We start from the raw sequence: 23570 nt of genomic DNA on the forward strand, positions 1-23570 counted from the left end.
AAGTGATGAGAAGGAAGTTGAGAAAGATATCACATTCATGAAAATGCTGAGTAGCCACTTAAACTCTTTTGCCTGGTATCTGCAGGGGTGACAAATTAATAGCACAGTGCCTGTGACATTGAGCTCTGCATCTAGGGATCTGTCAAGAGAGGAGTTCAGCTGAAAAAGGTAGAATGGTATAGTTAAAAAATAGTAGCTTAATATTTTTGAAGGATGTGTGGCCAAGAAAGCATAGCAAGTCTTCTTTATACAATTGCCACAAGTGAAACATTGAGAGCTAGTAAAGTCTATTGTATCAAATGTAACAGAGTTCAGATTCATTTCCATCCTCTGTATTATTTTCTTTTCACATATAGATATAAAGAGAAAAAAATACACAAGAGAACTCACATCACAGGAATGAAAGGTGATGTATATGAATATCATCTATTAATAATAATCAGGCCACGTGTTCGAGACCCCTGAGATATGTATTAAAAAAAGGATGGTGTGGTCAAAGTGACAAGCCAGAAAGATGATATTTACAGCAGTCTTCTGAACAAATATAAAGTGGGCTGAAATGGGTTTTGTCAAAGCTGGTGGGGAGGAGGTTTCATTAGTTGAGATGTGAGATTAAGACCCAGACCCAGAGATGTAGCTGTGTGGATGGAGAGGAACGGCCAGATCTCAGAGATGTTGTGCAGGAAGTAGTAGTAAAATTTAGACATTGGTCAAGAGAGAGGGTTGAGTCAAAGACAACATCCAGGTTACAGGAAAGATGGTGATTATGTCCCATGATTCATTAAGGGGATAGGTCTTGGAGAGAAAGATTAAGAGCTCAGTTTTGGCCATATTGAACATAAGCTGGCTATCCATGTGACAATGTCAGAGAGATAGGCTGAGATTTTAGTCTATCTGGGAGAAGATAGATCTGGAATGGAGCGAGAGATCTGCAAGTCAATAGCATGAAGATTATAGTTAACACAATGTAAATGAGATCATCCAGAGACAGGGTATAGAGGAGCCAAGGACAGAGGATTCTTTGCAAGAATCTATGAATAGTATATAAATGCTGACTTTCTTGTTTGTCTGCCTGTCTTCCTTGCTGGAGTGGTGAAAGTATGCATGACTTTTCTTAACAGACTATTTATAAGGTATATCAATTTTTTGATCTAAACAAGTTATTTGCTGTGGCCTGCCAAGCTCCCCGCCCCACTGGAGTTACTTCTTGTGGCTGCCAAGCTCCCCTCACCGCTGCCCTCCCCCCAGCGCGCCGCATCCCCACTCCCCTGCCTACCTCCAGGCACTTCCAACACCAAACAGCTGTTTGGCGTCGCTTAGCGCTTTCCAGGATGGAGGGGGGGGGAGGAGCAGGGAGCCACGTGCTCAGGGGACGAGGTGGAGAAAAGGCAGGGCAGGGGCAGGGATTTGGGGAAGGGGTTGGAATAGGAGCGGAAAGAGGCAGGGCCTCATGGAAGAGGTGGAGTGAGGGCAGGGCCAGGGGCAGAGTAGGGGGCTTTTGTATCTTTATATGAAAAGGTGTCAGTGGCGCGGCCCTCGGGCCAATGTACTGGTCCTCATGTGGTCCTCGTGGTGATTTGAGTTTGAGATCCCTGGTCTATCTGCTGGTTCCTCATCCTGCATTCCATCAAACACGAAGTACTCACATTCACGGCTCTTTATCGTATGGGCCCACCCAACCTATCAATTCTTATATGTATTGTGAGACTCTGCAAGGCTAGAACCTGGGACCATGGGGGTTCTGGGCCACTGACACCTCCACATTGTTGCTGGAGGCCTAGGCTGGACTTCCATGGGAGGACCCACCAAGGCTGGGCTCGGCAGGAAGTACTGCCCAGCAGGACCTGAGTGGCAGTCCCTCACAGCCCACCGATTGACCAGTACTAGTACTAGTACTTAAACCAGGAAGAAGTGAAGGAAAGTTGTCTCAGCAACAACACAGACTATCTCTGCTCCTGACCCTGCTTGCAATAAGGCCATACAAACTGCCATACTGGGTCAGACCAATAGTCCATCTAGCCCAGTATCCTGTCTTCTGACATTGTCAGGTGCTTCAGATGGAATGAACAGAACAGCTAATCATCAAATGATCCATCCACTCCCAACTTCTGGCAAACAGAGGCTAGGGACACTCAGAGCATGATATTGCAGCCCTGCCCCTCCTGACTAATAGCCATTGGTGGACTTATCCTCCAGGAACTATATACTAGATTCTGGCTTCTGACCTTGGTTTGTCCTTGATTTCACTATCTGATTGCGGTCTGTAACCTGGTGCCCAACCCTGATCACCTGGTAACCTAACCATGCCTCCTGATGCTTGATTCTTGGTCTGCCCACTCACTCATCTCAGACTCTGACCTTTTGGTACCTGACTCCCAATTTCTGCAGTACTTAGCACAAGCGGGCCTCATCTCTGATTGGGATCTGTTATGGTTCAGAGTAAGCTGTACTTTTGAATACTCACCCAGTGTCTCCATGGGCTCACTTTCCAAGTGACAGGCCTGTGCCTGTATTTCTCTGAGTGGAATCCTAGGAGTCCCTCCACTTTTACACTGATCTGCAGGCTACAGTACCTCCATTTACCAGCTGTATGACCTAAGCAGGTGCAAGTGGCTTTGAACCCTGCTATTGACTTCTCTCTGGGAATTGTGACCAGTTTGAAAATATACTGACAGAATAGTTTGTTCAAAACAACGTATTTATGTACCCATAAGAATATCACAAGCAGAGAGAAAAGGGATTAAAGTAACAAAAGCCTAAATGCATGTTGTCACGTTTGCCTCCTGGAAGGAGGTAGGTCTGACTTAGCCCCCCATCCTCTTAGGAACCAAGTTGCAGCCTGATTTTTTGCAGACTCTCTGTCTCCTGTCTCCGCAGAGACACAGCATTTTAACCACTTGAAAGTTCTTTATATGAGGCCTCAGGGTTTCAAGCTGGAATCTTTGTCATCCTCCCTGACCTCATGGGACCAGCCAGAGCCTGATTCCACATTAGTGGATGTGGACCTCAAAGGAATTATCAGGAATTATATGCATCATCAATTTTAGAAGTATACCACAGGTAGAGTTCAGATCAGAAGCCAAGCTTCAGCAAAGCCTGGACATGGGATTTCATTTAATTGGTATAGGAAGCAGTGGTTTCAGTTCAGAGATTTGGGGTTCCATGTAACCTTTTAAATAGAAAATGAAAACTTTCAAGCCTATGACAGATAGAGGCAGTTAGAGAATGCTGGGGTGAGAAGGTTCTGACAGCTGGAGTTTGACAGTTCCATCTGACACTTCTGAGTTCTGGTCTACACTAAAAAGTTAGGTTGACATAGCTATGTCACTCAAGGGTGTGAAAAATCTCATTAAGCCGACCTAACTCCTCGTGCAGACACTGCTCGGTTGACAGAAGAATTCTTCCCTCAACCTAGCTAGTGCCTCTTACAGAGGTGGATTAGTTACACTGCTAGGAGAACCCCCTCATTGGTATAAGTAGCATTTACAATGCAGCTGCACCGCTGTAGCATTTCAGTGTACACAAGCCCTCAGGATTACATCCAGTCTGGGGTAGACACAGACAGCACCCCAAACGCATCAACTCAGCAACTGCCAGCTCTGGTCTAATGTAGAGTATAAATGAAAACTGAGTTATGGTATCAACTGAAATCAAAGTTTCTTTGAAAATTTCCCTTAAGCCACCCCTTGATATAATATTCCAACTAATGCCTGATCCGTCAAACGTTTCTTCACATACTTTTGGGGAGGAAGGAGTGTGGGGAATGGTAAGAACATAGAACATAAGAACGGCCATATTCGGTCAGACCAAAGATCCATCTAGCTCAGTATCCTGTCCTCTGACAGTGGTCAATGCCAGGTGCTTCAGAGGGAATGAACAGAACAGGTAATCATCAAGTGATCCATCCCCTGTCACCCATTCCCAGTGTCTAGCAATTTAAATTATGTATTTAAATATAGTTTTGTTCTGAATACAGTTCCCATTCATTTAATTAGTGGTGACTGAGAATAACCAGTTGCAACCTTGAGGCCTATGCTGACACCCTTGTGGGGCCTAGGACAAATTGAAAAAAAGAGAAAAAAAAAAGTCTGATCCAGCCTTTAGCGGGAGCAGGACTGGGTCTGATGTTTGGTAGTGTGTGTCAGTGAGGGAGCACTCAGATTCAGAGTGTGTCAGCTGAAAAAGCATTCAGTTCAATAATATTGTTGCACCTTTTCAGAGCTCTGGGGATGTTTCATTTAGGAGCAGAAACTGATGATGGAATATGTTATTTTCTTTAATGTGTTTTTTATTTTAAACAAGGAACAAAGAATCCTGCTTCTCCAAATGCAGGAGGAACCAAAGGCAAAAGGGGTAGTCTCTTAGCTTATAGGCAATGGTGAGCTGGAGCCAGTTCGCACCGGTTTGCAAGAACTGGTTGCTAAATTTAAAAGCCGGTGTAGAACTGATTCCTAAACGGGCGGGCGGGCAAACTCCAGTCTGTGGGCCACATCCAGCCCACAGGACCGTCCTGTCTGGTCCACCTGAACTCCCAGCTGGGGAGGCTGAGGTTCCCCTGGCCCATCCCCCACTCTCCCCCGCCGAGCCGCTGGAGCCCTGGGGGAAGCAGCGAGGCTCCTGCGGCTATTTAAAGGACTGCGGTGGCAGAGGCAGCTGGTGCCCCAGCCCCTTAAATAGCCCCTGGAGCCCCCCGCTACCCCAGGGCTCCGGGGGCTATTTAAAGGGCACGGGGCTCCCTGGCTTCTACCACCCCGTCCTTTAAATAGCCGCCAGAGCCCTGGGGAAGCGGCAGGGCTCCAGCGGCTATTTAAAGAACCGGGGCGGCAGAGGCAGCTGGAGCCTCCCGCTACCCCAGGACTCTGGGGGCTATTTAAAGGGCCCAGGGCTCCCCTGCTTCTACTGCCCTGGCCCTTTAAATAGCCGCCGGAGCCCTGGAGTAGTGGTGGCGGGGCTTCAGTGGCTATTTAAAGGGCCGGGGCGGTAGAAGCAGCGGGAGCCCTGGACTTTTTAAATAGCCCCCTAGAGTCCTGCTGCTGCTACCCCAGGGCTCCAACAGCAGGGCTCTGGTGGCAATTTAAAGAGCCTGGGGCTCCAGCCCCTGCTGGGAGCCCCAGGCTCTTTAAATTGCCCCCTGGGGAAGCCGGGCCACCCTGGTACGGCGCACCAGCGCTTGCCAGTACACCGTACGGGGGCGTACCGGCTTACTTTCACCTCTAGGTAAGGGGGTGGGGCTGCAAGCTCCAGCGGCTGTGCGGCATCCTTACACAGCAGCATGGGAAGGGGGCCTGACGGGGCTGGGATGAGGGGTTGGATAAGGTGGGGTAGGGAGCAGTTGGAGGGGGTGGAGGTTATGGGAGGGTGGTCAGGGATGGGGAATGGGGGGGGTTGAGTAGATGTGGGAGTCCCAGGGGTCTGTCGGGGTGGTCAGGGGACAGGGAGTGGGGAAAGTTGGGTAGGGGTGGGGTCTTGGGGAGCAGTTAGGGTGGGGGTCTTGGGAGGGAGTGGTCATTGGACAAGGGGGGGGATGATGGGTTGCATGTTCTGAGGGGGGCAGTTGGGGGCAGGACGTGGGTTGGGGTTGGATGGGTGGGTGGCGGGAGGGTGGGGGTGGAGACAGGCACGTGGGGCTTGTACTCACCACGCAGTTCCCTACTGGGTCTTCAGCGGCACTTCGGTGGTGGGTCCTTCACTTGCTCCGGGTGAAGGACCTGCTGCCGAAACCCCGAAGCGAGTGAAGGCCCCCCTACCACCGAGGACCCGGTAGGGAACCGGTTCTTAGGATTTTGGGAGCTCATCACTGGTTACAGGCCAACCTTCTTTTCAGTCAGCATCCCTGACCTCTCTGTAGGTTTCTCTCAGAGTCAGACTGTGCTTACAGGATTCTGCTTGGATTTCCTCAGGCTGCCTGTCTATCTATCTGTTCTGCTCATGTTCACACCCCCACTCACAGCAAAAATCCCACTGCTCACATAGTCCTGGGCAGTTCGCATTACACGTTTGTCATAGGTGAGGCACTGTGATGAATTTATCCTTACAATTATGTTAATTGAAGGGTGCATACATACCCTTAAATTCTCAATTAGATTTTAACCCAACACATCACAAGGTTTCACCCAGAACGTAACACCCACCCCCCAAACTCCGTTTCACTCTTCATCCCAAATGAGGCCTAAAAAATGGTGGCATCCAACACCCCATTCCTCACAGAAAAGAAATAATTTGACAAATCAAACAAATTAAAATGATACCTGGCTAACTATTTACATATATGCAGTGTCTGTCAAGATGTTTTTGCATCACCATCCCAAATAGATTTTTATTCCCACCCAAACCTTTGTGGAAGTTTGTGCTCTCTAATAGACTTTCTATCAGTCACCAAGGAGGGATCCCTTTCAATCTGCCCCTGAGAAATGCCTATTGTTTCTGTAGAATTTGCTGGCTGAGGCAGACTTTGCCCATTTGGGAAATGGGGAATTCAGCTCTGCAACAACTTTTGCAGCCTCATCTTACACAGCTATGTTCTCAGATTTGGGGGGAAACCATGCTGAAATCCCATACCCTGGATACCTCCGTAGGTTTGTGGAACCATATCAGATCACCTGTTTTAAGAGTGTCCCTATGTGACATTACATTATACAGCTTTTTCAATAATTTCTCTCAAGACAACCTAAACTTTTGCAGTAATAAGCCACCAATATGTAAAGTCCTTTGTGTTTTTGTGTCAATACTGCCCCCCACACCATAAGCAATAGCATCTGTGGCCAATATGAAAGGGGTTTTGAAACACACACAAATATAGGGAAAGTCAGAAGGGCCTTTTTCAGCTCTGAGAATATTATATCATACTTTGCCTCACTGCTGAAATGGTTTCCCTTTCTCATCCAATCTATAGCGTTTTTTACAAACCCACAAATAAATCTTCTATAATAGGAACACAGCCCGTCAGGGGATGTCTATGTAGTTGACCTTTTCTGTATAGCCTCAAGTTTCTTTTTGTCAGTTTTCCTGTGTGCCAGCATATGCCAGATATACTGGTTCATATTTTGCAACTGTGGTTCCTTTTAAGTATTTGCTACCAGTCAGAAACATTGAGCAAATGAACAGGTATCAGTTCTTGTTTCAGATCCACAAAAACTTTAGCAGATAAAATCCCCTTCCCCTCCCATCCTAGGTCTGAAAAGAGTTTTGAACCTCTCCCCACCTTTCCCTTCCATAGCATATAGTTGTTACAATGGTTTCTGCCCCTGAAGGCAGAACTCATTTACTGCAAACTAATTGTCTACAAACCATTTGTCTCATGCAGGTCATATTTTTAACAGGAATGTCCAGAGACTGAATTTGTAAGACACCTTTCCTGGCATTAACTACACAGTTATTAGCCATAAGAAAATCCAGACCAATTATCAGTTCATCCCCTCTTGCAGCCACCCAGACTTCTTATGCAAATTCCAGGAAGTCCAGTCTTTAAACCTCATTTTCGGACAGGTGCTCTTGCCCCAGTCATTGTCTCCACTTGAAATGAGATATAGTAGGTGGTTCAATTTGGGAACCCTGATTTCCTAGTTTTTTTAGCCTGTATAATTTAATAACTGTTGTGTTCAAGCTAGTGTTAGTCACTGCTGAGCATTTTACCAAATTCTATTACACACTCAATAGCCAAACACCCATTAATCTTACTTAATTACCCAGATCTACACCAATACTGTGGAGCTGCTCCTTGTACCTCCACCAAACTTTGCCCCCTCAGCTTGGTGTTCCCCCATTTCCTAAACTGGGAGAGGGGCTTTCACCAGACACATGTGACCTGTTGTCTTGGCCTGCACTAAGTTTATAGCAATCCTTTTTGTGCCAATTTTGTCACAGTACCTGCATTTAACTAAACTGTTTCCTTTAATTTCTGCATTATAGTATACTACCGATTATCCAAATAGCATGGGGGACATTGATTTTAGTTGGATAATCAGGAGTTTCAATAATCAAGAGGGTAGCAGCCATTCATCAACGAGGTAGCCTCCCCTGCAGACGGGTCTCATCTTCCTCCCAGTCCTGGCCAGTGGTCTCTGCCCCACTCACTTACTCCCATGACAGTGGGGCTGCAGAGGGCTCCCTATGCTGTCACAGGGCTGGTCACACCCAATCCTTAGAGGCACAGATGATGGCTTGGCAGGGCAGAGCAGAAGCTTGGCTGAGTGTCTCTGCTCTGCCCCATCAGGACTGCAGCCCTCACCAGCATCTTGCCCCTGAATGGACTTGGATGTCCCAGCTCTGCTGTCATGGCCTCACTCCCAAGTCGGGGTGGGGTGCAGGGGGTGTGCCCCCCCTGAAGCCAGGGGCTCATACTCCTCTTTGTAGTCCTGCCCAGGCATTTCTTCTTTATTATCAGAACTTCTATGTTATCCAGATTCCTTTCTTGTTCCCCAGCATGAGATACCTGAGGGACAGGAAAGGGATGTGGCTAATGCAGAGGTTTGGATAACAGGGTTTTGGATAAATCTGAATATCCTGTATAGTCAGCTTCCCTTGTTTTACAAACTGATCAGTTTGTATCAGTTTGTCTAATTGTTCAATAAAGGTCATGAATCAGACTAGAATCCCCCTTTCTCTTGTATATATTAGATGCAGAGCTGTACTTACAAAACCCCTGGTGATCAGGCTCCATCCTTCTTGCTAGTGGCTGCTTCCTATTCTGGTACACTGCTGCAAGGAAAGATTCAAGTTCTGTGACAGAATGCACACCCTCTCTGCATGTATATGGTCTCCTTCCACTGATCTTGAGCTGCAAGTTCAAATCCTGCTGAGCCTGTACAAATTGGTTCATTTCCAACTTATCCTGGAGTGAATACAAGAGAATGGCCATAGTGGGTCAGGCCAATGGTCCATCTCCCAATGATCCACCTAGCAGTCAGAGACTTAGCCATCTTGGCTAACATCCATTGATAGACCCTATCCTCAATGAACTTATTTCATTCTTTTTTGCTTTTGGCATTCAAAACATCCCCAGGCAATGAGTTCCACAGGTTGAGTTTGTGTTTTGTGAAGTGCTGCCTTTTGTTTGTTTTAAACCTGATGTCTATTAATTTCATCAGGTGACCACTGGTTCTTGTGTTATTTACCCCTTCACATAACACTTCCTTATTCACTTTCTCCACACCATTCATGATTTTGTGGACCTCTACCATAGCCACCCTTCATTGTCTCTTTGCCAAGCTGAACAAGTCCCAACCTTTTTACTCTCTCCTTACATGGAAGCTGTTCCATTCACCTTATCATTTTGTGTTGACCTTCTATGTACCTTTTCCAATTCTCATGTATCTTTTTTGAGAGGGGGAAATCAGTATTCAAAGTGGGGGCATACCATGGATTTATATAGTGACATTATGATTTTTCTGTCTTATTATCTATCCCTTTCCTAATGGTTCCTAACATCCTGTTAGCTCTTTTGACTGCCGCTGCACATTGAACAGATGTTTTCAGAGTACTATCTAGAATTACTTAAACATCTCTTTCTGGAGTGGTAACAGCTAATTGAGACCCCAACATTTTGTATGTATAGTTGAGATTATGTTTTCCAGGGTGCATTACTTTGCCCTTATCAACACAATTTCATCTGCCATTGTATTGTCCAATCACCCATTTTGGTGAAATCCTTTTATAACTCTTCACAGCCTGCTTTAGGCTTAACTATCTTGAATAATTTTGTATGGTCCGCAAACTTTGTCACCTCACTGTACACCCCTTTTTCTAGATCATTTATGAAGGTTGAGCAGTACTTGGAGGACCCTGCTAGCTACCTCTCACCACTGTGAAAACTGACCATTATTTCCTACCCTTTGTTTCCTGTCTCTTAACAGTTACTGATCCATGAGAGGACCTTCTCTTTTATTCCATAACTCCTTACTTTGCTTATGAGCCTTTGGGGTAGGACCTTTTCAACGGCTTTCTGAAAGTCTGTGTATGCTATATCAACTGAATTACCCTTCTACTCGTGTTTGGCCCTCCTCAAGGAATTCTAACAGATTCTAACGAAAGCCATGTTGATTCTTCCCCCAACAAATCATGTTCATCTATGTGTCTGATAATTCTGATAGAAACTATAGTAAAGAGCAATTTGCCTAGTACTGAAGTTAGGCTTACCAGCCTGGTAAGTGCCAGGATCACCTCTGGAGGCTTTAAAAAAAACAAACAAAAAAACCCCCAAAAAACAAACAAACAAAAAAACCCTCCCTACAACAGCGTTATATTAGCTATCCTCCTGTCATCTGGAACAGAGGCTGATTTAAAGTGATAGGTTACATACCACAGTTAGTAGTTCTGCAATTTCATACCTGAGTTCCTTCAGAACTCTTGGGTGAAACCCATTTGGTCCTGGTGACTTATTACTGTTTAGTTTATCAATTTGTTCCAAGACCTCCTCTATCCACACCTCAATCTGGGACAGTTCCTCATATGTCACCTAAAAAGAATGGCTCAGGTGTGGGAATCTCCCTCACATTCTCTACAGTGAAGACCGACGCAGAGGGTTCATTTAGCTTCTCCTCAATGGTCTTGTCTTTCTGGAGTGCTCCTTTAGCACCTCGATCATCCAGTGGCCCGCTCTGATTGTTTGGCAGGCTTCCTGCTCCTGATGTGCTTACATTTTTTTATGTTAATTTTTGTCTCCTTTGCTAGGTGCTCCTCACATTCCTTTTTGGCCTAATTATGCTCTTACACTTGATTTGCTAGAGTTTATGTTCCTTTCTATTTTCCTCAGTAGGATTTGACTTCCAATTTTTAAAGAATTCCTTTTTGCCTCTACCAACCTCTTTTACAATGATGACTCTTTTTTGCCCCCTTAGTATTTTTTCATTTGGGTTATACTTTCAATTTGAACCTCTATTACGGTGTTTTTAAAAAGTTTCCATGCAGCTTGCAGGCATTTTACTCTTGTGACAGTTCCTTTTAATTTCTGTTCAACTAGCTTAAACTTCCTCATTTTTGTGTAGTTCCCCCTTTTGATGTTAAATGCTACTATGGTGTGCTTCTTTGGTATCCCCCCCCAAAGGATGTTAAATTTAATGACATTATGGGAGCTATTACCAAGTATATTCACCTCTTGGACCAAATCCTATGCACCACTTAGTACTAAATCAAAAATTGCCTCTCCCTTTGTGGGTTCCAGGACTAGATGCTCCAAGAAGCAGTCATTAATGATGTCTAGAAATTTTATCTCTGCATCCCTTCCTGAAGTGTTGTATACCCAGTCAATATGAGAATGGATTATTATTACATTTTCTGCTTTTGTAGCCTCTCTAATCTCCTGAGCATTTCACAATCACCATCACCATCCTGGTCAAGTGGTTGGTAGTATATTCCTACTCCTGTATTCTTATTGTTCAAGCACAGAATGTCTAGTCGTAGAGATTGTATGGTGCAGTTTACTTGATTCAAGATTTGACTCTATGCTTTCTTTTACATATAGTGCCACTCTCCCACCAGCACAACCTACTCAGTCATTGGTATATATTTTGTACCCTGGCACTATCGTGTCCCATTGATTATCATTGTTCCAACAAGTTTCTATGATGCCTAGTATATCAATAGCCTCATTTAATGCCAGGCATTCAAGTTCACTCATCTTAGTATTTAGACTTCTAGCAGTTGTATACAAGCACTTATAAAATTTGTCAATATTTAATTGTCTGCCTTCATGTGATGTACCTGAATGGGACTCTCTTTCATTTGACTGTTTCTCTTCAGCTCCTACCTGTGCTTTTAACCTCTCTTAGGATACAGAGAATTGCCATTAATAGAGCCTCCCCTAAAGGATTTCTCTGTCCTGCTTTCCCACAGCTTTTCCCTGCTCTTAGCTTAAAAACTCCTCTGTGACCTTTTTAATTGTACATGCCAGCAATTGACTTCTGTTTTGGTTTAGGTGGAGCCCATTCTTTCTGTATAGGCTTCTCCTTTCCCCAAAAGTTCCCCAGTTCCTAATAAACCTAAAACCCTCCTCCCTACATCACCATGTCATCCACTTATTGGGACCCTGCAGTTCTGCCTAACTGGTCCTGTGGGTGGAAATAGAAGCATTTTGGTGAATGCTACCATGGAGGTCCTGGACTTTAATCTTACTTAGTAGTCTAAATTAGGCCTCCAGGATCTCTCCCTTACCTTTTCCTATGTCACTGGTACCTATATGCACTATGACCACCAAGTCCTCCCCAGCACAGCAATAAGTCTGTCTAGATGTCTCAGGAGATCTGCAACCTTCCCTCTGCCCCCCTCCCCCATAGGTAATTCACCATGCAGTTCTTCCTGTCATCACAAATCCAACTATCTATATCTCTAATAATTATATCCCCCATCACTATTACTTGTCCCTTCCTAATAAGTGGGGATCCCTCCCCCAGAGAGGTATTCTCAGAGTGAGAAGATACCACAACATCTGGAAGCAGGGTCCCAACTATGGGATCATTTCCCTTAGCTCCACTTTCGTCCTCCTCAGTAACAGAGAGGCTGTCAGAATTAGGGTGTTACCATTCTACTGTGCCTGGAAAGTCTCATCTATGTATCTTGGTCCCCCTTAGCTGCTCCAGTTCAGCCATGCTGACCCAACAGCCTGTCACTGGTCTCAGAGAGTCATGAGCTGATTGCACCGAATGCACATATACACCACTGCTCACAAGGCAGTGGTATCTGGGTATTTCAGGAACACAAGTCTCTGCAGGTCCACTGCCAGTTCAGGTGAGGTTTCTTCTTTCCCTCTCCTTCTAGCTCTTAGCTGTACCCTGTCCAGTTCAGATTGATGGCTAGCTCCAAACCACATGTCAAAGGCTTGTATCAGGTCTGGATAACTCAGTCTCTTTTTAGTCAGTAAATTCTGCAATACAATCACAGCTGGGCCACCACATTAGCTTCTTGTTAACAGCCCTTTCTGTTTTTCTTCCCAGGCATTCAGTTGAGCTATAATGTTAAATTGATCCAAATAAGCCTCACAAGGAGACAGTGGGCTTTTGTATTATTTGAGCTGGAACAACCCAACCTCTTCCCTCTGTGGGGTTACAGAGTAGAAAACTGTTGTTAAGTGCCCAGTCTTACCCAAAGCTGGCTGGTTCAATTCCTTTCTTACTCTGGCTGGTTCAACTCCTCATCCAGGTAGCTGCTTTCCCCTGTAGTCTGTGACCTTTCCTTCTGGAGCTAAATTTTCAGCAATTTAAGTCCTTGCTGCAGCTCATCTCTGTTGGCAAGCTCCAAGTTGACTAAAGCTTGCTTAATCTCTAGTCTTTCATGGAGGAACTTCTAGTTTCCAGCAGTCAGATTTATGGCCACCTCATCAATTCATTTTATCATTCTAGCCTGGGAGTTTTGCAGTTGAGTTTCCCCAAACTATTCAGACACTTTGTAGTTGCTGTTCTAACAGAGATTTGACTTCTCCCTGCAAGTCAGTCCTTAGCTCTTTCTGGGAAGCCTCTAGATGCTGCTTTAGTTCCTTTTAGGACACCTTCAGCTCTTGTTTTAAGTCATGTTTTAATTCCATTTAGTTTTAACTGCTGGCTATTTTTGATTTCTGCAAGGACCTCCATTACTTGTTCCTAAAAGGTATATGCAGTCACCACACACTCCTAGAGCCCTAGGGTGATACTACAGGTGTGCCCCCACCTTAATTTCTTCAAGTAGAACAGCAATAGATTCACTTTAACCATCCAGAGCACAGAGACACCAACATATGTTCATAAAATACCATAAACTCTTTTAAAATTACACTTCAAGACAGGAATCATTGTAACAAACAAATCATCAGGACTCTGGACCAGGCCTCCCAAACTTACAGTCCACACCTAAGTCTCTGACTCAGAAGGTTCATCTGTTATCTGACAAAACAATTAGCTTACCCCACTGCAATCTACCTGCCTTCTCTTCTCCACTCTATTTCCTGTTCCTATTTACCTGGTTCACCTCCAGGAGGGATCAAGTTCTCCTTGATTATACTAGTCTGCAGGTTGTAGGCACCAGCCTGACCCTTAAAGGGGTAGTACCTTTTTTTTTACCCATTACATTCTTTCACAGTTCCATCTTGGTTCAACAGGAATACCAGCTTACAGTCTCTCTCCTTGGACACTAGATCCTACTTTCACACTAGTGTTACCCATTTTCGACCTCAGCAGCTAGTCAAAATTCATGGTCTGGAAATGTTCCAATTGGGAGCAGAAACTGATGATGGAGTCTGCTTTTTTCTTTGGTTTATTTTCCTTATTTTTTTAAAAATAAATGTACAGAATCCTGTTTCTCCAAATGCAGGAGGAATCAAAGGCAAAAGAAGTAGTTTCTTAGTTAATAGGCCCAAGCTTAAGGGTATGGAGCTGCTTCCGTCTGAGGAGATTAATAAGACTGGGACTTTTCAGCTTGGAAAAGAGACGACTAAGGAGGGATATGATAAAGGTCTATGAAATCATGAGTGGTGTGGAGAAAGTAAATAAGGAAGTGTTATTTATTCCTTCACATAACTAGGGGGTCACCAAATGAAATTAACAGCAGCAGGTTTAAAACAAACAAAAGGAAGTATTGACTATAACAGGGTTCAAAAAAGAACTAGATAAGTTCATAGAGGATAGGTCCATCAATAGCCATTAGCCAGGATGGGCAGGAATGGTGTCCCTAATCTGTTTGCCAGAAGCTGGGAATGGGCGACAGGGGATGGATGACTTGATGATAACCTGTTCTGTTCATTCCCTCTGGGGCACCTGGCATTGGCCACTGGCAGAAGACAGGCTACTGGGCTGCATGGACCTTTGGTCTGACCCAGTATGGCTGTTCTTATGCTTCTTTTCAGCCAGCCCCAACCCAGAACCTTTCTCTAGGTTTTTCTCAGAGTCACACTTTGCTTCTGCTTGGATTTTTTTTTTCAGGCTGTTTCTCTCTCTCTCTGTCTCTGGTTCTCTGTTCTGCCTTCCATGCACTCTTTTTCTTTCTCTTACCCAAAAAATTACAATACTCAGAGGAAACACTAACAAGCAAAAACCTTCCATCTACATAGCTCAAAACTCCTGGGCGGGATTACATAACCCTTTTGTTTTATATGGGGGGCTGTGATGAATTTATCCTTACGGTTACGTTTGGGCTGGCTTGTGTCTACCTGTTTCCACCTCTAGCTTGAGGTCACTGGTTCTGTGTTTGGTGGGCGGCTGCTGCCGAGATGTGCTTTGCATCGCGCTCCCGTCATCTGCCGCCGCTGGGGATGTTTAGCAGCCTGGGTTGCAGCGAGCCGCGTTTCGGGCTTACGGTCGTGCTGCTGGAGGTGTCCCTCAGCACCCAGCCTCGCTCGCCGGTGGGCTGCTGCTCCCTCCGCAGGGGCTCGGAGCTGCTGCCCGCTGAGCTGCGGGAGGGAGGGCCAGACTATGCTGCAGGGCAGGGGCTGGCGGCTGCTGTGGCTGAGGGGGTGGCCCCACCCGCAGCCGGGCTCTTTGCCCTCACCGTTGAGGCGGGGAGGGGGCGCGACCCGGCCGTGGCTGGCGGAGGGGTGCGGGCCACGCGCACGGGGGCGGTGATACAGGACTACGGGGGCTTCCCCCGACGCTGGGTGAGACCGCGCGGCCCCTTTAAGAGGCCGGTGAGCGGCTGACGGGGCGGATCACGTGGCCCGCGGCTGGAGCCGGAACCCGGCCGGGCTGGGAAGCGTCAGACAGCTGCGAGGCTGTAGAGCGCGGACCAGTGAGGCAGGGGTTGCGCGCGCGCTCCCCCTCCCTCCCGGCCGTCTCGCGCGCCGCCGGGCTGTGGAGCCCCAGCTCGGAGCCGGAGTCCGTGGTCCCCTGCCCGGGGCCGCGTTCCTTGCCGCTCCCGCCCGCCCCGCCGCCGCCGCCGGGCTCCGGAGGATGGAGCTGTTCCAAGCCAAGGATCACTACATCCTGCAGCGCGGGGAGCGGGCGCTCTGGTGCAGCCGGAGGGACGGTGCCCTGCAGCTGCGACCCGGTGAGTCCGGCGCGGGCGCTCGGCGGCTTGGCGGGGCGAGTCTCCCGCACGCGGGGGCAGGCGGGGTGCGCTCACCCGCCTGAGGAGACCGGCGGGGGGGGGCGGGCAGTGGAAGGACATGGCCGACAGACCCGCTCGGGCTAGGGCATGGGGTGGGCAGGGTGGGGAGTGAGCAGGGGGATGGCGGACCCGCAGGGGAGGGGAGGAGAAGGGTGGGTGGGTGGGGTGGCAAGCGGGGTGTGTGTGGCGGGGAGGGCGGATCCCCTGGCGGCGGGACGCGCGGGGAGTGAGCAGGGGGATGGCGGACCCGCAGGGGTGGGGAGGAGAAGGGTGGGTGGGTGGGGTGGCAAGCGGGGGTGTGTGTGACGGGGGGGAATGGCGGATCCCCTGGCGGCGGACCCGCAGGGAGTGGTGAACGGGGGGTGATGAGTAGGGGGGGCGGACCTGCTGGGGGGGGCAGCGTGGTGAGTGGGGCTAGTGATGAGGATGGTGGATCGAGCCGCTGAGGGAGAAGGGTGGTGAGTGGGGAGGGGGTGACCTGATGGAGGATGGTGGACAGGCGGGGACAGGCTGGAGAGCGGGGGTGGAGTGTGGACCCACTTGGGAGGCAGGCTGGAGAGTGGGGGTGATGGAGAGCAGGGGATGGTGGGCACACTGATGGGGGCGACGGCGGTGGTGAGGGGGATGTTGGGCCCACTGGGGAGGCAGGTAGGGTGGTGGGGGGGGAGTGACAAGAGGAAAGACAGCGCTGTGTGGGGGAGCAGGTTGACGAGTGGGGGATGATGAGGATGTGGGGGGGTAGGATAGCGAGTGAGCTGATGGGGAGGTTGGCAGATGTTCTGCAAGGGCAGACGGGATGGTGAGTGGGGGTTATGGGGAGGTGTTTGAGGATGGCAGATCCACTTGGGCACATGCAGGGTGGTGGTGATGAGTACAAAGCGGGTAGCTGACCCACTGGGGTAGGCTGGTGAGTGTGGAGGTGATGAGGAGGATGACAGACCCACTAGGGGCAGGCAGGTGGGCTGGAGTGGGTGGAGAGGTGACAGAGGATGGCAGGAGACCCATTCAGGTAGACTGCTAGTACTTTTGAGTGCTGGAGGGCTTACAGGGTGGGGATGAGAATCTTGAAAGCCTCGAGGCACTAATAAACACAGAAGTGGTGCTAGTCCATTGGGGGCCCTAAGCAGGAATATCTCCCCCCCCCCCCAACACACAATGAAAAGTGAATAGGGGGTCCTGTTGACCTGTTCAGGGCCCTAAGAAATTGCTTAGTCTGTTTATGCCTAGTAATGAAACATGAGTTTTCATTCCGTCTTTCCTCTGCAGCCTGAAGCAATGGGGTTGTGATGGTTTGCTACCCCCGCTTAGCAAAATATAACCCAATATTTACAGTCACCTTTCCTCATTATGTTGCTGCAGCCAGGAGTCTGAATCCAAGCACCATGAGGGGAGCTGGATATACAGCCCTGTACCTGGGGGTCTGGGATATGTGTGGTTGTGGGTACAGGGCATGTAGTCCTCTGCTGATTGCCCAGTGAAGTGGGGGCTTTGTCATCTGGTCATTAGAAGGTGGGACTTATGCTGAAATGGCTGTGTGGTCACTGATAGTCTCTACAACATATTTTTTATTCTTGTACTGATGAAGGATTGTACATCAAGGATATATCTCATTCCAGTGGTGAATTTCTTAATCCTTCCTGCTGCTGACAGAATTGGCTTCAGTCAGGTTTTGCTGTTGATAAATTATTAGAGTAGCAGCTTCAACAATGGTTTTAGAGAACTAGTCAGTCACAAAATATAGAACACGACAGAACACTTGTCCCAGTGTATATAATTTAGTATAGGCAGGGTAAAACATCATGCATCAGTTCAGACACATGATGGTGTTGAGGTGTCACTAATAGTCTAAATCAGTTTAAAAGCTGTCTTTGTTTTCCTGTGAATTTTTTCCCCCTGTAAAAATAAACTGAAAGTGTGACTGCCTGCTGTTAATAGATTGTGTTCTCTCTTTAAATTGTATGCGTGTCATTGAAATAGACTGGTGTATGATTCCTGTCCCTCTTGGACCATTATGAAAATGAGGAAGGCCATCTTGTGTGACTGAAACTGTGTGCAAAATAAGCAGTTCTTTGCTATTGATCTTAATACAGGCTGGTTATCTGGCACATTATCTGTTACATAGGGCAAACAATTCCCTCCCCCTTCTCCTGATTTTCTTTTTATGAGCAATCAGGCAGGTTTGTATTTTTGTGCATGTTCTCATCAGACTCACTTCTGTGATGACTGAGTCTATTTTGAAGCAAGTACCAACTTGTTTTGTGTCACTTAATCATATTCAAAGATACAGTCCAAAAAAGTAAAGTAACATAGGGTTATAAACAAGGACTCAGACTCAAATACTGAGAAAAGAAAAATAAACAAAAAAAAGGAAACACCCCTTTCCCCCAGCAATAGGGTAGTCATTTTGGATATTACTAAATACAGTACTATTCTAAGAAGTAACCTTCTACCCTTGAGTAATAGACATAGGCTTAAAATTAAGGAAATATTTGGCCCCTGACTAGTTTGTAGTATGGTATAAAAACTTTTGGGTACTTTAAAATAGCTGGGATATTCTGCTGAAGAGTCTGGCAGCTGCTCATGGACTCTAGCTACTTCTCAGTCTTACTACCTATACCTGTCTAAAATGTGAGTCCAAGGAAAACTCAGGAAAAATGTTATAAGCATGAGTATAATCAAATCTGTTACCATCTCTTGAGTACCCTAGTCTGTAAAGATGTAAAAATGTCTAGAGTATTTCTAGCAACAAAATACGTAATCTTAAATACTATCAATCTTTATGTATCAAAATAATTATTCTCTCATATTCTCATTTAAATAAAATCCACCCCAAACAACTTTAATATTTGGACAGGCTTATGTGTGTATCCATTAAAGCAGGGGTCGGCAACCTTTCAGAAGTGGTGTGCCGAGTCTTCAATTATTCACTCTGATTTAAGCATTTGTGTGCCAGTAATACATTTTATCGTTTTTAGAAGATCTTACTGTAAGTCTACAATATATAACTAACCTATTATTGTATGTAAAGTAAATAAGGTTTTTAAAATGTTTAAGAAGCTTCATTTAAAATTAAATTAAAATGCAGAGCCCCCCAGACCGATGGCCAGGACCAGGGCAGTGTGAGTGCCACTGAAAATCAGCTCATGTGCCGCCTTTGGCACTCGTGCCATAGGTTGCCTACCCCTGCATTAAAGTGTGTCCCTCTTGCCATTTTAATTTGCATGCTTCAGCTCACTTGAGATGGGTTCTAATGTTGTTCTAGCATCATTTATTTATTACAGGAGCTTTATTTATAGTTTAGGGTCTGACCATTTTAATTTACAAACCACATTATAACTAGCTTATAACTACCACTTATAAAATGTCTGCTGACAAAAGCTGGTCTACAGGATAGTTTATTAGTTGAATAAATGTTCATAAATCTAATTTTAACTTGATATAGTTATAATTTTCTACAGATGGGTAGAAAGCTATTACTCTGCACATGAGTAGTAAAATAACAAACTTGCACACATTAGTCTTTGAGATTGACATTCTTGGGGCCTAAAGGCTTTTAATCATCTGTATGCTGTCCGTTGCAGGGATTACTGTGGTCTTGTGGAACCCATTTACTTCAGGGAGGCCTTGTGAGGGTGTAGCAGTCTGTTTGCACTCTGACAATTGCAGGATTGGATTCTTACTGACTGAAAATTTAAAGGAATGCTGTAAATATGAACTCTACTCAGTTTAAAATAATGAGTAAGTGAAAAGTAATTTGATGCTACATCTGCCCCTTTGCCTTCTTGCCAATTTTTGTTGTGGTTACAGCCGCATTCCTTATTTTTAAATGGTTTTTGTCTTTCCTGTCTCTTGCTGTGTAAAAGACCTAGTGAAACTGATCATACACAAAGTACTTTGAAATGTGTAAAGTAAATCTGAAAAAAAGAAGTGTATTTCTGTAACTAGCTTTTTCTTTTAGTAATAATACATTTACAAAAAACACTGCACTTGTCTGAATTTTTTTAAAGTTGATAGTTTGCTTTGTTCCATGGCCATTATAATGGTCTGTTTTCCCCAATGACATGAATGATCAGATTATATGTCAGTGTTTTATCAGTTAGTAAACAGTAGAGCTATAATCTACGTGCACTGAAATGTTTCATAATTGTATAAGTTGTCAAAATGTTACAGGTAGAATATGTATTGCTCCTTTTTTTTTTTAAGATGCTTCAGTTTCATTCTGTTTAAACAATACATGTGTATGGTTTGTACTGAATCTCAGGTGGGTGGTAAGCCATGCAAAATATTAATGTGTATGTATCTGAGGCCTTCCATTTGAAGAGCTCAAATTAATTTGCCAACACTACTGAATGTAAGCCTCTTGACATCCTTAGAGATAGGTAAGTATTCTCTCCGTTTTATGGATGAAGGAAATTGAGACAGTGTCTCAGGTCAAAATCACACAAGTCCTGTGGGAGGGCTTTTATTAGAATTCTGCTCTCAAATACCGAGTTCCTTTACAAGTAAACAATGATTTCTCTATTTCATATATACCTCTACCTCGATATAACGCGGTCCTCGGGAGCCAAAAAATCTTACCGCGTATAGGTGAAACCGTGTTATATCGAACTTGCTTTGATCCACTGGAGTGCGCAGCCCTGCCCCGCCCCGCAGCACTGCTTTACCACTTTATATCCGAATTTGTGTTGTATCAGTCGCGTTATATCGAGGTATTTAAAGAAACACAGCCATATGTTAGAAACTCTTTCCTACCATTGTTGAAAGTTATACTTGGGATTACTTTAAGTGAAAGACTGGGTCCCAGGCATGGCCAGCAATATGTCTCTTACTCTGTGCATTTGACAGCCCTCTTGAGTATATTCATTTTTTTTTAACTGCATTCAGTTTCTGTTGTGTGTATGTTTTTGCACACAGCAACAGGGAAAGAAACATGAAAAGCCCAAAGCAGCAGAGACACTCAGGTCAAGTGTAGTACTTGATATCAAAATGAATTGATTTTAAACAGTGAATTATGTAACTTGGTATGTAGACTTGGTAAAGGAAATCTATTACAATTTTAAAAATTAAAATTGGCTCCTTAATTTTTTTTTTATTTTTTTTTTTTAAAGAATGTCTAAAAATGTATATCCATTAGCAGGAAACAAAACTTGTTACTGGTCCTGGACCAGTAAATTTGTGGAGATGAGAGGTGGAGCTTCAAAACAGCTGTATTGTGTGTGAAAGTGTTCCTAAAACTGTCAGGGCATGAGGTATTAAGAGTAAATGTCTTTTTGATATTTCTTCAGGATTGAATATATAGCAAGTTTTGGACCAATAGAACATTTAAATTCCTGACTAATCTCCTAGATAGTGGAGAAAACAACTTAACTGGATTGGCTTTATTACAATGAATGTATCCCAGTCGTTTGACTTCACAAGAAGGCTGACATTATGCCCTAATTTGAGGGATATCTGCTTGTGTTTACACAGGCTTTCTCTAATCGTAGCTGTTTCCTTGTTTGTGGACTTAAAGCGTTATTGAATCTGTATATAGAATCTTTAGATTACTCTGGCACTATATACTAGATTCTTAACTGTCCATGGTATGTCTGCAGCATGAAAATCTTACTGGGTGATCAAAACATACTTTGCTTTAATATGTTGTAAATATGTTTTGACTTGTTCTAGAATAAATTGTTAGCAGTTCTTGTTTACATCTTACCTAGGATTTCCCGGCATGTATCACCATGCAGATTACAAATATGGATTTATTGACTCTTACTACAATGATATATCTTAATAGAAACTGAGCAACTCCTTGGTACTAACTGATCAGTTAAGATTCTCTTGTCATCTCACATTTTTAACCAGGTGGTCTTCTTCAAGGGGGGGGGGGGGGAGAGAAAGCAATAAAGAGCTCTTTAAGCTAAGAGGAATTGTGTGACCAAAATTTTTGAAGGATAAAATACACACGCCACCTGCAATCATAATGTTTTGGACTGTGATCTCTCAAACCGAACAAGATTGATTGTAGTTACTTCTTGGATCGGACACTTGTGAGGGGAGAAACGGGTGTCCAAAAAGGGTTTTGACTTTAGGTGATATTTTTCCTGCTGTTAGTACTGAGCCAGTATTTTCAGGATAAATATAAAATGTCTTACATTTCACTCAGAAAACATTCAGTCTAACACAACTTCTAACTGGTGTCACCAAAGACCCCATGCCTTTTTTCAAGAGCAGAGGTGTTTTTAGAACTACCCTGTAATTGAATCTATAGGCGCAAATGTGAATTAACAAAAAAGGGCTGTTTCCTAGGAAACAAACTACCGTATATACTCATTCATAAGCCAGATTTTTTTAGTAAAAAAGGGAGGCACTGGAGACGGGGGTTGGCTTATGAATGGGTATAGAGAGGGAGAGGTGGGACACAGCCCCTCCCCCCAACAGAGGGAGCAAGGAGAGGCAGCACAGCCAGCAGAGACAGAAGGGAAGAGGTGGCCGCCCAGCCCAGCCCGCTGGAACATACTGCGGCTGCTCCGCCCGGTCTGGCCCGCCAGAGCAGCTCCAGCCAGGTCAGAGACATCCTCCGCTGGCTCTCTCCCCAGATAAGGTGGGAAGGGATGGGATGGGGAGAGTGTGGGGGTCCCGGGCTAGGGGTGGGGTCATGTGGAGGGTGGTCACAGGGGTTACTCCCCTGACTCCCAGCTTCCCAAAAAAATTTCCCCACCAGTTGCTGGTGTGCCGGGACACTCATTGCTTTGACCATGTCACTCATTTGCATTCCTCCACTGGCTCCCCTTTCTCTGTCACATCAAATATAAGGTACTTGTCTTCACTTTCAAGGCCCTTCATGGCCTACTCCCACCCTACCTATCATCTCGTGTTGAAATCTTGATAGTAAATTTCCATCTCTGGCCAATAATGCCAGCTTTCATTGCCCCCTTGTGAAATTTTCACAGGCACCTTCATGGTTTCTTCCATGCTGCCCTTCAGCCTTAGGAGGAGCTTAGGTGTTTATTCCCAGGTGACAGGACTACCTGACCTACATCCCAGAACACCTCTCAGGAAGAAGAGAGATTAGTATCTTCCAAGTCTTATTGTTTCTTCCTAATGGCGCATCAAAGCTGGTGGCCTGTTGTCTAGTGGGTGTCTCCCAAATACACACAGTTGTTGTTGTCACATAGTCAATATTCCTAACTTTAGATACAAAATTGATACATGCATACAAATTGGATAATCACATTCAGTAAATTATAACCTTTCCAATGATACCTTACAAGACCCATCTTGCATAAAATATATCTTAGTTAGGCCATATTTATATCATTTAAGCGAAGTCTTGTAACCTTTCATCCTGAAAGGTGAAAGTTAGAAGTCTGAAAATAGAGGTTGGTAACAGACAGTTATGCAGACTTACCTTGTTGGCAACAATGATTATCAGCAAAACCCAGAGGATTCAGTTGTTAATATTGTGCCCCCCTTCACTCCTTTCTCCAGATGCATCCTCTGTTCACTGCCACAGTGCAGGAAGTGCTGTGTGCCAATGACAGTGAGCGGTAGTCTACACTAATGCATTACGTCGGTGCAAC

At 45.4% G+C, this 23570-nt stretch overlaps 1 protein-coding gene and 1 long non-coding RNA gene across 3 annotated transcripts in view; one reads left to right on the forward strand and one right to left on the reverse strand.

Annotated features, from left to right (window-relative positions):
• LOC120368985 overlaps positions 1–15602 on the reverse strand; it is a 56078-nt gene extending 40476 nt beyond the window's left edge. The window contains exons 1-2 of one of the 2 annotated variants that reach the window (XR_005582872.1): positions 15110–15602; positions 8635–8697 (exon numbers count right to left, since the gene is read on the reverse strand). This is a non-coding gene — a long non-coding RNA (uncharacterized LOC120368985). Of the gene's footprint in view, positions 1–8634; positions 8698–13074; positions 13597–15109 lie in introns of those variants that run through there. The other variant, XR_005582871.1, reaches the window with a different exon arrangement.
• Positions 15603–15610: 8 nt separating this feature from the next.
• Positions 15611–23570, forward strand: part of INPP5F (inositol polyphosphate-5-phosphatase F) — a 98154-nt gene continuing 90194 nt past the window's right edge. Inside the window, exon 1 of the mRNA XM_039481809.1 lies at positions 15611–15942. Coding sequence (XP_039337743.1) covers positions 15846–15942 — 97 coding nt within the window. The 5' untranslated portion in view covers positions 15611–15845. The remainder of the gene's footprint in view (positions 15943–23570) is intronic.

The sequence above is a fragment of the Mauremys reevesii genome, linkage group 7 (assembly GCF_016161935.1).
Source record: "Mauremys reevesii isolate NIE-2019 linkage group 7, ASM1616193v1, whole genome shotgun sequence".
Taxonomy (NCBI): domain Eukaryota; kingdom Metazoa; phylum Chordata; order Testudines; family Geoemydidae; genus Mauremys; species Mauremys reevesii.